The sequence below is a fragment of the Typopeltis vanoorti genome, chromosome 15, assembly GCF_054136105.1.
Source record: "Typopeltis vanoorti isolate ZY-2024b chromosome 15, IOZ_Tvanoo_1.0, whole genome shotgun sequence".
Lineage (NCBI taxonomy): Eukaryota > Metazoa > Arthropoda > Arachnida > Uropygi > Thelyphonidae > Typopeltis > Typopeltis vanoorti.
The window spans coordinates 84,722,748-84,737,444 of NC_143563.1; the positions used below are offsets into that span (position 1 = coordinate 84,722,748).

At 35.9% G+C, this 14,697-nt stretch overlaps 1 protein-coding gene across 4 annotated transcripts in view; it reads right to left on the minus strand.

The window, feature by feature from the left end:
* The window catches only part of LOC150098944 (uncharacterized), a 139,375-nt gene that overhangs the window by 107,227 nt on the left and 17,451 nt on the right, over window positions 1-14,697 (minus strand). For 2 of the 4 annotated variants that reach the window (XM_090405425.1, XM_090405426.1), the window contains 2 exons: window positions 10,469-10,644; window positions 96-255 (listed from right to left, as the gene is read on the minus strand). In XM_090405425.1, coding sequence (XP_090261551.1) covers window positions 96-255; window positions 10,469-10,644 — 336 coding nt within the window. Of the gene's footprint in view, window positions 1-95; window positions 256-10,468; window positions 10,708-14,697 lie in introns of all 4 variants that reach the window. The other 2 variants (XM_090405429.1, XM_090405428.1) reach the window with 2 other exon arrangements.

Genomic DNA, 14,697 nt, shown 5'->3' on the forward strand with positions numbered 1-14,697 from the left:
GCATAAGTTTTTTTGTCTGTAGATAATTTAAGAAATATACAATGCACAAACATCGAATATTAGAAAGACTTTGAACTGTAAAATAAATGACTTACTTGTCACGACTTTTTAATTCCTGAACTCTGTCATTTATTCCATTAATAATGTGCATGTAATTTGACATTTTAAGTTCTGCCTGTGTTAGGTATGTATTCCTAAGGGCGATTTTATGATTTAATTCTTTCAGTCTTATCTTTGAAGAATTTAGCATTTCATCTATTGGAAAAAATGCAATGAAAAGCATATAGGAAGTATAAGAAGCAATTTTCAGGTTAAAAATTAACTGGGAAAGAATTCTTTTTATCATAATTTCTCGACTTGAATAAAACCCATTTCAAACAGATATAAGTTACAACAAAACAAGGGAATACATCAAGTTTGAATGTGCTACTACATTATCATCTATACCAAAAACTTGAACAGATCACTGTTCACATTAGATATATACACAAGGCAGATCAATAACAAAGCTGAAGTGAGTGCAGCAACAGCTTTATCACTGATCATCAGGCTTAAAAAGTTTTTTCAAACAATAATATCTAAGTATAATAATACTCTCATCTACACACACACACACACACACACACACACACACACACACTAAGGAAAATGGATGCAACTACTGGATATGCAAAATGTGGCAAGTGTTTATAAGAGTGGACAGTGGTTTACTTGAAAGTTATTTCAATGCTGAGAAACATTAACAGTATTTTCATGGGGAATAACAGTCAGATGTCATTTGAGAAAATGTCAATGTGTTATTGTAGAGCAATTAAACATTCCCAAGTTTACAGCCAACAATATGTTGAAGAAATGGAAATCTGCAGGTGATAATGAGCAGAAAGTAATATAATATCCTTAGTGAAAAATTGTTCCCTGAGAAGACTGGTTATCACATTTTGCCATCATTTAGTAATGTAATTAGTAAATGATGGCAAAAGCAATTCCATAAGTGTTTCTATTATGTATAGGGCTGTATGCCATGAATCTTCATGGAACAGTTATAGCCTGTACATACCCTTTGTTAACAATACTATAATAAAATTAATTGGCATGGACTAGATACACGTCAGCTAAAAAAAAAAAAAATGTAACAGAAACTGGTCTTGTGGAGCACAAGTCAAATTCCTAAGAGCAATTTTATGATTAAATTCTTTTAGCCTTATCTTTGAAGAATTCAGCATTTCATCTGTTAAATAAACAAAGAAAAAATGAAAGGATCCTCCATACTCAGGCATGTCCAGTCTGATGGACATGCCCAAAGTATGGAGAATGCTGGAAAACACGTTTTACCTGAATGTGTTTTCCTATTCAATAATGAAATGTAAAGGCAGCAAGCAATATACTGATGTAGAATTTCTTCATGTAATATCTATTAAGGTCACTGATCAACATTATGGCATTTTATGATATTAGACCTTTCAACATATTAATGTTCTAAATCAAAGGGCAATGACTTTAAATATGTGATTTGAAGAGTAACATTTGTGGGATGAAAAGAACATAGAACCATGGACAAATTAGTTCTCTTTGTCAGTGGGGCATAATAACACTAATTTTCAATAAGACATAAGCAGAAAGTCTTATGGGATGCAGTGAAGCAATTATGGCCAAAAGGACAAAATATCCATTTTCAATAACGATCCTTCTGGAAGGATAGTGAACATAAAAAAAAAAGGGTATATGTTTATCTGCTATACAAATATGCATTAATCCTATGATTTTGAAACTTTCACGGGTTTCTCGTTTGATCACAAAAATACTCAGGCTATGTTTTGTGCCAAATATTTAACCCAAGCAGCTCTCTTTTATTCCTAATAATAATAATTATTATTATGATTATTATTATTATTATTATTATTCAGGCCTCCATGGAGTCAAAAGATTCATCGCCGGAGGTCCTTTCTAGGAAACATAAACTCTATCAAGACTCATCACAGGAGGTTCCTCCTAAGAAACACAAAGTCTATCATACCACTCCTTGAACTCATTGACCATTCTTGCTCTCGCCACTCTATCAGGCAATGCATTCCACGGTTCAACCACCCTCCATGCAAAGAAAAGAACTCCCCAATGTCAACCCTGTAACCACCTCTCAACAGTTTAAAACTCTCAATCATATCACCTCTCCTTCGATCTACCCTCTGCAGCCCACATTCCCTCAGCTGATCCTCGTAACTAACATTGTACAGTTCTGAAACCATCTTTGTTATCTGCCTCTATACCCTTTTCACAGTTAATTTATCCCCTTCAAATCCTGAGGACCAAATCTGAGAACAATAGTCAAGTGTGGTCTGATCAAGGTCTTATATAATGGAATAACTCTTATCTCTGCAGGTCAGCATCCTTCTCAGTATTGCAGCAATCCTCTGCGTTACCTTCACCACCTTTACAATATGTCCCTTGAATTTCAAGTTTCTATCAATCATCAACCCCAGATCTCTTGTCTCTCCCTACTTCCTCCAATAAAGTATGATGTGTCCCAAACCTCAAGACCTTACATTTTGCTGTATTAAACCGACACCCTGATTCATTTGCCCATCTGTCTAGCTTATTCAAATTCTCTTGCAGGGCTACCACATCTGCACTATTATTAATAACCCTTCCCAGCTTCACATCATCCACAAAAAACTGAATATCCCCCTGCAATCCACTGACAATGTCATTTATATAAAGGTTAAACAATATAGATCCAAGTACTCAGCCCTGTAGGACCCCCACTTGTAACCTTCTGCCTCCTTGAAACTGACCCACTATACACAACTCTCTGCTATCTATTGGCCAGCCAATCCTGAATCCAATCCTGAACCCTTCCCCAACCTGACATCGAAACCCATGTGCTGCAGCTTAAATATCAGCTTATATACAATCCAGTCTCACAGCTTTATTGACATCCAGAGTACTCAATATTTGGAACACACTCTCCTCCTGCATCTCTAAACCTCGAACCTGCCCTATCCCTCTAGTATTAAAATTTACTCCTCCAGGATGAAATACTCCAATTAAGTATTCATTGAACAATTCCACTATGTCCTCTGCATCAGTCACTCTATTCCCATTTTTATCCCACAATGTCACTCTTCCACAATCATTTCTCCTCCTACCAGTCACATAAGTAAAAAATTCCCTAGGATTTTTTTTGGATCTTAGGATCAATCTCTTCTCATATTCCAGTTTTGCCTTCCTTACCATACTAGTCACTCTCCTCGCCCGTATCTTATGTTCTTCATGCATCTGCTCTTCACCTGTCTCCTTATATCTCTTCCATAGCCTCTTTTTCACATGCTGTTCCTCTTTAATATTGTTTGCCATCCACTTTACACCAAATTGTGTCTACTTCTTCACTCGTGGAATACAGCTTACTATCGCTGCTAACAAATATTCTTTCACAATTTCCCAAGCACAAATGATATCCTAGATTTCCAATTCCTCCCTCCATGAAACTTCCCCAAGTTGATATCTAAGCCTATCATAATCATCTGCCTTATAATTCCACATACGTACCCATCTCTTTGATACTCCTGCATGTCTATTCATCTTCCAAATCAAAACCACATGATCACTCTCTCCAACTGGTGGGAGAGATGTCATCTCAGTTATTATCAACTCTTCGGATGCTATGACCAAATCCAAAACTCTTGAACCTCTTGTTCCCTCTATTACATGTTGCCTAAGACATTTGTTCCTCAAGAATTCTAGAAATTCCATTCCCTTATTGTCCACAATTTATACTGCTGTAGTTAAAATCTCCCATAACAATCATTCTTCTTGCACTTGCCAAGCTCAACTGTCTAAACATCTCCTGGTCCCCACCCTGTGTTCCTTGGTTTGTAGCAACACCCCACTAAATATCCTGTCTTTCCCACTTCTACCTCACACCATATGCTTTCAAAATCATTAGTGACACTGCCTTCCAAAGCCTCCATTCTTAGAGGATATAAGTTGTCACTTAACATAGGCAGTACTTCATCACCACGCTTTCCCTTCCTATCCTGCCGAAAAATGCTGTACCCTGCTACTTCTATTCCTGTTATTATATCCTCTTCTGTCAACCACGTCTCAGTGATCCCAATAATCTTTGGCCAGGCTGATGCTATCAGTGCCACCAATTCCTCTCCTTTATTCCAAATACTCCTGGCATTAGTATAAAGCATATAAATGCCACTGTTTCTATACCTATCATTATCCCCTCTAGACTCCCACTGGGCTCAGTGTTACCCAATGTCATCCTCCTTCTCCCAAGTACCCATTCCCACAAGAGGCCACCCCTGCTAACATCCACCCTGGGTATTCTAGTTTCCCTGAGAACACTGACCCATTCAGAACAGCAATCTCTCCAGATGCCTACGTCCTTCTTCATTCAAATGCAAGCAGTCTCTTGCATACAATTCCTTTCTGTCCTCAAATGCCCTTCAAGCATCCACACATTCCAATCCTCTCTTCTGACACATTCTAGCTATTATGTTATTCAATATTATGCTCTTCTTCTCAGCTCGTCACTATCATACTTAGGCAACATGCACACTATCTTGTTTCTCTGCATTTTCTTTTGTACAACCTCAAGCAAGAATCTCATATCTCTTGCCGCCCAATTTACATTGCCTCTTAAGTCATTCATTCCTACCATCACAATAGAAAGTGTGCCATAGCCACACTTTCTATTGTTCCTCCAGGCAAACACTCCTCACGCATCCTCTCTTGCACACCACAGATCACTGAGTCCCCATACGTTACACCTCTTACCACCCTTTTCCTCGATTGCTCACCTGCATCCCTCACTCTCTCTCTCTCTCTCTCCTCTAACACTTTCTGGGTTTCCCTACTTACCTGCCTTCCTGACATCGCTCTGTTCCTGGTTCCAGTACTCCCTCGCATTCTTCTCATTCCCTCTCTCCTATCATTCCCATAACTCTCTTTCATTCTCTCTCTTCTACTGTTCCTATTCTATCCTCTTCTATCATTCCCATAACTCTCTCTCACTCCTACTCTGATTCACCTTGCATTCATCTCTTCCATTCACCTAATTTCATCTTTCACACTTCATCTCATTCCCTAGACAGTCCACGTGCTCTTTCAGCTCATCTATCTCTCTCTCTGCAAGTCAGCCACTCTTATTTTCCATTCGTCCTCCCAATTGATACCATCTCCGAAAACTTCACAATCATTCAATCTTTTTTCCACACTCCCCATTCTCATTTTTTCATTAATATTTCTCTCGCTATTCTCACCCTCTATCATACCACTCATCTCTCTACATGGAGAATCTCCTGCTTCTGACTCAATGAGGTCAGTTATAGTCTCAACGAGGCCAGTTATAGTCATCTCTAACTTACCAAGTTCCTCCCATTGCCTGCATTTCGCGCATATACGTATTTCCCCTTCTCTCACCTGCCACATATACAACTGCTGGGAGGGATACATTCCACAAGTTTCGCATGCCACAAAATCTGTTATTATATCATGCAAAACAGAGTCCTTAAATGGGAGAGGACTTGGTGATATGCCATTTGCAATTTTAGCTGCCACTGCCACCATTATTTGAAATAGTGTCAAGGAACTATTACAACTAAACGCTAAATAAGTATAAGTGAGTATAACTATAGGTATAACTATATAAGTATAAAACATATTTAAGTATACTAAATATCTAAATAATGAAAACTTATGTTATCTTCTTCTTCTCTTCCGATTCCGACTTCTCGGTAACCAAAAATACACAATATAGAGACAACAACTAACTCCAAAAACAACCACTAAAGGACACTTGTATTATAGAAAAACAACATAGCACAAATCTCGACAGAATTCACACTATTCACTGATTAAAAAAGCACTTTTTTCAGAACAGCTCAAATCCCCTGCCACGTTCTTCGGCGACTCTAGCACCCTCCATAAATCATGAAATGGATATTTTTCCTGCTTCTGACATGAGATGAATGAATAAGAAAGTGAGAATTAGAACTTCTAATATTTTAGTTATGTTAAATCATCAAAATATCACAGTTAAAGAAGGAAGAGCGAGACAATTTTTAGGGCAATTTCAGGTAAATGAAGAGTCAAAATGTAAACTGTTAAAAAGAAGCCATTACATTAACAGCTTTAGTAACTACTAAGAATACTTGGATTTTTTTTTATATTTTCTGTACTGACACTGCCTTGCATACACGTAAATAAAACTAAAATAAGGAGTGGCCTACTGCAATCTTTTTATATTTTTAAAACCATTTTAAACGTCTCAGAAATTAACCATTTGAACTGTATCATTTTCTGTAGTTATTGGTAAGAATATAAGAACTGTACATCACTATTCTTTCTAGTTACTTTGGATAAAAAATACAAATGTCCCATTTTTCATTATAAAACATGCCCAGCAATTCACACTGCAGCTGGCAGCGTTCTTCATCGACCCGTGAGCCAAGTGATCCACTGCTCAGAGTTGTTCAGAATTATTCATAAAAATCAGCTGGACTCTAGATGTGCACCTTGTGGCCATGCTGATTTGGGAACAGTTCTATGTCTCCACCCAATACCCGGTTGTCCTGTTGCAGATCGACAATAGGGTTCCCAAAGCTGAACAGTGCTGGGCAGTATGGTGGAGAGGTGGGTGCACAGTTCTACATCTCCTTGAACCTAGCAGCATCCAACATCCAGTGGTGTTGGGTGCTATGGTGTGATTGATTGTGAAATATCTTCTAGTATGTGCAGGCTTTCTATAAGAGAAAGGTAATGAAAAATTTCCTTAGGAAGGGCAGACAATTTTTTTTTTTTTTTTTTTTTTCCATTGTGATATGGATTTTAGACTGCTGGCTATTTAAATGCTATAAAATCATATCTAATGTGTCTGGACCATGTGACCATATAGCAAACAAATAAAAAACTTTTTTTACAAAGGAAAGTCTTACCTGTGAGGGGGACAAGTGATTTAGCCAATTATTTAGAAAGTTTGTATGCAGGACTGTATATTCTCAACAATTGGGTGTAGAGGTATCTGGTTTGTGAATTTTTAGTTCCATATATTCTGGATAGCTTTGCTGAAAATGCTCGAGTTTGTTAACAGTTTCTTTGGGTCAAGAGGTGACTTTTTTTCAGTAATTTAACAACTTTACTTTTTTGTATATTAGTAGGATCATGATCTATGATTTGTATATAGAATATCTTGCAGAAGCTTGTGCAGTTTGTTAATTTTGTTATCATATTCTGTTTGATTCATTATAACAGTTGCATTATCTTTATTTGCTTTGGTTAGAACAATGTTCTTGTTACTGTGTAGCTCTTTCAAAGCAGTAATTTCTTTATGCAGATTATTGCTTCATATGGAATATTCCATATATTCAGGGCACATCTGAAAAGATATCCCAAGTGCTTAATGAATATAAATTCCACACCTTTAAATCATATACATCAAATTAGCAGCCATCATCTGTTCACCTAAAGACAACTTTCTCCTTTATCGCATCCAGGAGCATATGAAGTGCCCTGTACTTATGAAATGGCACTTGGACAGACAGCAATATCTGTTGTGCCTGCCTTGGAGAGCATATACCTGCCTTGGAGAGCATATACATCCTCTAGTTGATATCCACCAATAAAGTATGCAGTATGAAATTTGGGATCCACCCCATCTGTGGATCCCAAATTTCAAGACCTTATATTTATTTGTATTAAACCGACATTGTCATTCACATGTCTGTCTTTCCAACTTATTCAAATCTTCTTGAAGAGCCAAATATCAGCACTATTACTAATAACTCTCTCAAGCTTCACATCATCTGCAAATAACTGAATATCTCCCTGCAGTCTATTGACAATATAACTGACATAGAGGTTAAAAAGCCAAGGTTCCAGTACTGATTCCTGTGGACCCCCACTTGTGGCCTTCCCCCCCCCCTCCTTGATACAGCTCCCCCTGATATCTGTCAGAGAGCCAATTTCTAATCCACTTCACTAATCTGTTGCAACTTAAATATCAACTTATCATGCGGCATCCTATCAAATCCCTTTGCAAAATCCAAAAAATAGCAGTATATGCCTTTCTCTCATCAACCGATCTTGTCACTTGATTATAAAAGGCAAAAATTACTGAAACAAGAGCACTTTTTAACAAATCATGCTGACTTTAACAGATAATATTACCCTCATCTTCACAATTTTGTATTTGATTCCTCACTAATTTTTTTTCAAAATCTGAACAACCACAGAAGAAATACAAACTGGTCTATAATTTGATGAATGCATTCTACCACCATTCTTGTGCAATGGCACTATCTTATCCTCCTACTCATTCGACACGCTCACAGTAGCTAAGCTTTCATTGAGCAGCCAGGTCAATGAAGCTGTCAGTTCCTTTACACATCTCTCAAAATACATGGTGAAATCCCATCCAGTCCTATGTCTTTACTGACCTCCAGAATACTCAGTATTTGAAACCCATACTCTTCATGCACTTCTAAGCCTTTAGCCCTTCCAATTCTTCCAGGAATAAAACTTGCTTTTCCAGAATGAGATTCCTCAATAGATTCCTCATTATATCATCTGCATTAGTCACTTTACTTCCTTTTCCATCTCATAGGATCATTCATCCACAATCATTTCTCCTACTGGCCATATTATGAAAGAATTCCTTGAGATTTTTCCTTAGACTGTAGAGCTAATCTCGCGTATTCTATTTTTGTCTTCCTCACCACACTAGTCACCCTCATGGCCTGAGTCTCATATTCATAATGCAACTGCTCTCCACCTCTCTTTTTATACTTTTTTTCACAATCTCTTTTTTACTTGCAGTTCTTGTTTGAATTTGTTAGTCATCCACTTTACACCACATCACATTTGATCTTTTTCACTTGAGGAATACTATCTGCCATTGCTGTCGATAAATATTTCTGCACTAGCTCCCAAGCACTGCTGACATCTCTCCCTTGCAATTCTTCTATCCATGAACTGCCCTAAGCTGATTTCTAAGATTATAATTGCCTGCTTTATATTTCCACATAAATTCCTTTCCCTTGAAATTTCCTCATTGTCTATTCAGCCCCCAAGTCAAGACTGCATGGTCACTTTCGCCAATGGGATAAAACTGACATCTCAATTACAATCAACTCCTATTATGCAAGGAGTTGATTCATTATTCGAGATGAGAAACAAGTTCAGAAGAGATACCAAGGTTGAAGTAATGCAAAAGTCAAAAATCTGTCATATATAAGTAGTGAAATGGTGAAATTTTAATAATACCTTATTTTTAAAATACTCTGGATTAGAGCTAATTGATAAAAGTTTTTTCACTTGATTATAAATTAAATTAAACATGCCAGCAAATTATATTATTATTTAATCCTTTATCCAAATGTAAGGAAACAAAGTTTACTCATGAAGTATCTTCATGAGTAGACTACTTGAATAAAGAAGCTAATAACTTTTCTCCATTTTTTAATATGTCTCATTTAAATAGATCCATGTTCAATGGTACTTTATCTGTGTTTTTTTTTTTAAGTTAAAAATGTTTTGTTTAGAAAGTTATTTTTTTTAATAAAAAAATATTCAATTTTTTAATAAAAAATATTACTAGATGGCAAAATCCACTTGCCACAGGTTCTGCACATAATTATATATAATCAGGACTGCCCTGTGTTCAAGAGGCACCTTTGTTCAAAGTTATATTTCAGTGCCCTCATAAAATAAAAGTGATTTCAAGAAATGTTATTTATTTAGTATATAAATACAAGATATATGTATGTGTACATAAAAATAAACCATCTCAAAAAAAAAAATTTTTTTTTTTTAATTATCACAAAAAAGTCACAACACAATTCAAACCTGCTTTGATCCACCACTCATGAAGCAGTACATCAAAACAAAGCAGCTAATTGGTTGTTGAGCTTACTGTTCATTTTTTATCACCTTACTGTTTATTTTAAGTCATGCAATCTATGTAGTAAAGTTTTATTTCATGATTAAGAGCATTGTATAAAAATTTACTATTATTTATCATCTTGAAATATCACCCCTCCTGATCATGTGTCTTTGTGTGGGGGGACAACCTGCACACCCACAAGGGGAAACCCTGTATATAATGAATATTATACATAATTATGTAACAATAAATTATACATATATAAAAACAAAACATTTAATTACCCAAGATGTACAATATGTTATACATTGTATATCTTGAATAATTACACAATTAACATATTAACATATAATTAAACAATATATTAAGATATACAATTATTACCAAATATTAGTCAACTCTCACTGCTGCAAACACCAGTTAAACAAACTTTTTCCTTACAAAGTCTTGTTCAAAACTAGTCACAACGTTATAGTAAAAATGATTATAGCAAACTATTCTTATTGTCTAGTTTGCTAAAAGTGAGAGTCCAGTACACACACACACACACACATGCACACAGAATGTTAATATCATACATACCTTCTTTTATTATTTTATCTTTAAGATGTTGGATAGTTTTTTCAAGATAATGCTTTCTTGTTCGGGCATTTTCAAGTGCAATAATTAATTTCAAAGTATCCTCTTCCTCTGAGATTTTAACACCTGCACTTTCTGGGCTTGCCTGGTTTTTTGATAAATTTTCAATGACATGTTTACTGCAGAATTAAGAGAAATAAGGCACCAAACTCACAAGTCTTATGATATATAAACATATTCATCTGATGCATAAGATATCCCTTTTTCATATACATAATAATAAACACAAATAAGGAACATTAATTTATATACAAGATGATTTCACACTCCTGCCATTAACTTTCAAAGTGCATCTACACCTCACAAAACTAATGGAAAGGTTCAAATAACCATAAATTAGAAAACTTGACATTTCAGAGCTACCAATTGCATCACAAAAGCAAACAACATGCGAAGATGGGCTTGGAGTTGACCCTGAGCAAGTATAGCTGCTGTTTGTTTCAGTGTTTCTAAGACACATATCAATGTTTTGAAAATAGAGAGCAAGTCCACATTCACCAAACTTTCATTATGGATGTGTGGACAAAAATGTATGTGAAGCCTATTGCCTTTACAGACAAGCTTTTCCTGGTCATTGAATTCCATACTCTTGAACATCTGCTCATCTTCATCGCCACTTTTGTGGGCATGGCACAGTACTGGAAAAAAATGAGGAAACTGACAGTAGGAAATCTATGAACATGAAAGAGTGCAGTAAAAATGAGTACCTCCCAAGCAGATATATGCATGAAAATTGGCTTTAACCATACTACCATTTCTAGCATCAGTCATCATCTTCAACTATCAGTCATCATCTTCAACTGGTATTTTGTCAGTGGTTTCTACAACAGTATACATTGATTTCTCTGTGTGCATTTGATAATCATCCTCCATATGCAGTTATCCAGTTAAGGCATCAGCAATTCTCTATCAAAATGTGTGTAGAAATATTTGGGGGACAGATAATTAAGGTCACGTTTTGATAATCAGGCTTACAGTGCCTTTTGTACAGTAACTTCTTGCAAAACATGGAAAACATTTTCGATCTTTCAATGATGTTCTCTTAGCATAAAGGAAAAATATGTAATTCATGCGTGCTTCAACATACTTCACTTGTGAGACCCAGGATATCTTGATTGAAGGTTTCCTGAAAGAAGGACTGACTGAGGTGGAATAATTATGTGGCTTCTTGGTAACCTGACCTAAATTCTGTAGACTTATCTGTGGGGTCACTTGAAATCACCAGCATATTCTACCTCAATGGAGAACACCGAGATGACAATGCATGCATAGATGCATTGCCATCAGATACCAGCCAGGAACTTTTCAGCACATGAGGGTGTCAATAGTGAGATGTTTCAATGACTTTATAGTTGGTAATGGAGGTCATTTTAAATGACTGCTGTGAGACACATTCATCCCACAATTTTTCTTTTGTCAGTTAAGAGATTTATGATTATTTCTTAACACTGTGCCTTCTATCTGCACTGCAGGTTGTCAGCTGCTGACAACCACCACACAGGGCTACACCTCAGAAATGTGCTGAAAAGTTCCTGGCTGGTATCTGAAGTTTTTTTCACTTAGGCATAAATTAAATTAAAAATGCCAAGAAATTATATTCTGGTTAAATCCTTTATCCATGTGGAAACAAACAAGAAACTAGGCTACTTATATATATAGAAGTTAATGACTTCACATCAATTGCCTTAGTATCCCATAAAGCAAAGCACACAATATTTTGGGTGTATATAATGCTACCCATTATGGCCTTATTTTGACCTTAATAAAGATTGAAACTGGTCTGGATAGTGGTCCTTTCCATAATTTACTTATGTATGGTAGATGAGTTTCATTATCTGGTGCAGGGCTGTCCAAAACACTACCTGAGGGCTGTATGCAGTCCACAGTGTGATTTTGTGCAGCCCGCATGTGGGTTATGATTTTCACAAGCAAAAAAATAAAATAACAATTTGAATCAAATGCGTATTAGATATTTTAATTCTAATCGATAATCTCAATGTTGGTAATTTTATTTGGTGTTTTTACATCACTATATACCCACATGTTTTTCAAATATTAGATGTGTCAAAGAAGCATTCTTACATTGTTTTGTTCCAACGTGCATGCTCCGGGTGTTAACAGAGAACGTGAGTGTGCGATTAGTGTTGTTCATTTGTTCAGCTATCAAGGTTGTGTCGCTGCTTTCGCCAAATTACTAGATATGCATTGCAATGCGGCCCTCGGATTACCTAAGGTAGGACAGCCCTGATCTACTGTAATACCACCACTCTGCTTATTAGAAGTTTGCAATGGCTAAAACCACATCTGGATCCAGAGAAAAGACAAAGTAGATCTGGTTTACCCCCACCATTTCTTCTAGCATGCAACATGAGTGATGTTTGCAGAGTACATCACACAATCATGGAGAGTGCAAACATTTTTATTCTTTGAAGGTACAGCTTTAAAATGTTTATTCCACAGAATGGCAATTAAATAGTATACTGGACCAAACTTATTAATGCATCAGGAGGCTTCCAGGTCAACTAGAAAATAATCTTTCTGCTATGATTTGTATGTGTGCCTGGAGGAGTCAAGTAGTAGGGGATATTCATGTACACAGAAGTTGGATAAAATTCTGCATATGTTTGGCTTAGTAGAGAATCCATGTCACTTACAATTTCCACTCAACTTAAACAATTCTCATGAAAAGTCAAGCAGAAAGAAACAGGTCAGTTTCTGTTTGTAGTCACAAAAAGAAAAAGACAACCCACGATACATTCCAGATTCATTTCAAAATTATATGTGGTCTTATTCACAACCTCCTCAGTGATGTCCATTTCTGTTTCTGTAGTCTATAAATAGTACCTGCTTTTCTTAACAGAAACTAAAATTTTTGCTTCTTCAAAAGCTAATAATCTCGGTTTACTCAATTACACACTCTTTGACTTTTGATTTTAAAAGTAGAATTTATATATGTTCCCTTTGATATGTCATGTCACAAAGTTTTCAACTTTCAATCTACTCCTTTTGATCTTTCACTAAAAATCTATCCGCCCTTTTCCATCAAATGCATATACTGTCTCTATTGTCCTCCAAATGACATCATCCATTCTATTTTTTTTTTAATGATTTTCTATAGTCTACTTTCCTAACAATGAAGTCATCTTTCTTGGAGATTTTAATGTTTACAATGCCATCTGGTTTTCTTTTCCAACTGCAATGATCCAGAAGGTAGGGGTGCTCGTGCATTTGCTATTATTATCATTATTACATAAGCATCTCTATGGGATCCAATGATTCATTGTGTGGGAGGCCATACTAACCATTATTGACACAATGAATATCATACCTCTCCTGAAAGTTGTTCACTGTCCAAGTATTCACAAAGGCCTCTAGCAACCACTTCCACTCATTTATCACTTCCCAAGAAAAGAAAAAAATCTAGTCCTTACATCCTTGATAAACACATTTTTATGCAACTTTCAGGGATGACTCCTTATTCATTACTGTCCAGTCATGTACCAGAAAATTTCCTTAACATTTACTCTATAAAAAACCTTTTAGTAACTTGTATGTGTATATGCACAATACTCCAGATGTGATCATATCAAAGCCTTATAAAGAGGGACAATAATTTCCTTACTACTGCCTGTCAATATGTTTCTTAACATTCAGATGAACCTTTGAGATATTTTGCTCACTTTTGCAATGTTTAAACTTCAACACTCTATCCACCATCACACACATTCCCAGCCTCATCAATTTCTTGCAGTGCAGTTCCCTCTATGAAATACACGACCTGCAGTTTTTTCATTCTGAAGTGCATAACATAACTTTACACATCATATTCAATTAGCCATTATCCTTTGACCAAACTACCACTATTTTTAGATCATCTTACAAAATTTCTATATCATCTTTATTAACTGCAGAATTTTTTTTTTACTTGGTTACAAATTATATTATACTTGAAGTATAAGCAACTTATTCCAAATTGCCACCTATATGACATGTCAATATAGGGCGACACATTGGAATAAGTTGCTCTTAACCTGTGCTCACATATTTTAATACTTTCAAAAGTGTTTCCTTCCAAACTCTCAAGCAAATGAAATCACAGCAGGTAGATCCTATGGGTGTCAATATTCTCTGCAATATGTAAGCACTTTGAGTGTCCCAAAATAGTTCCTTTT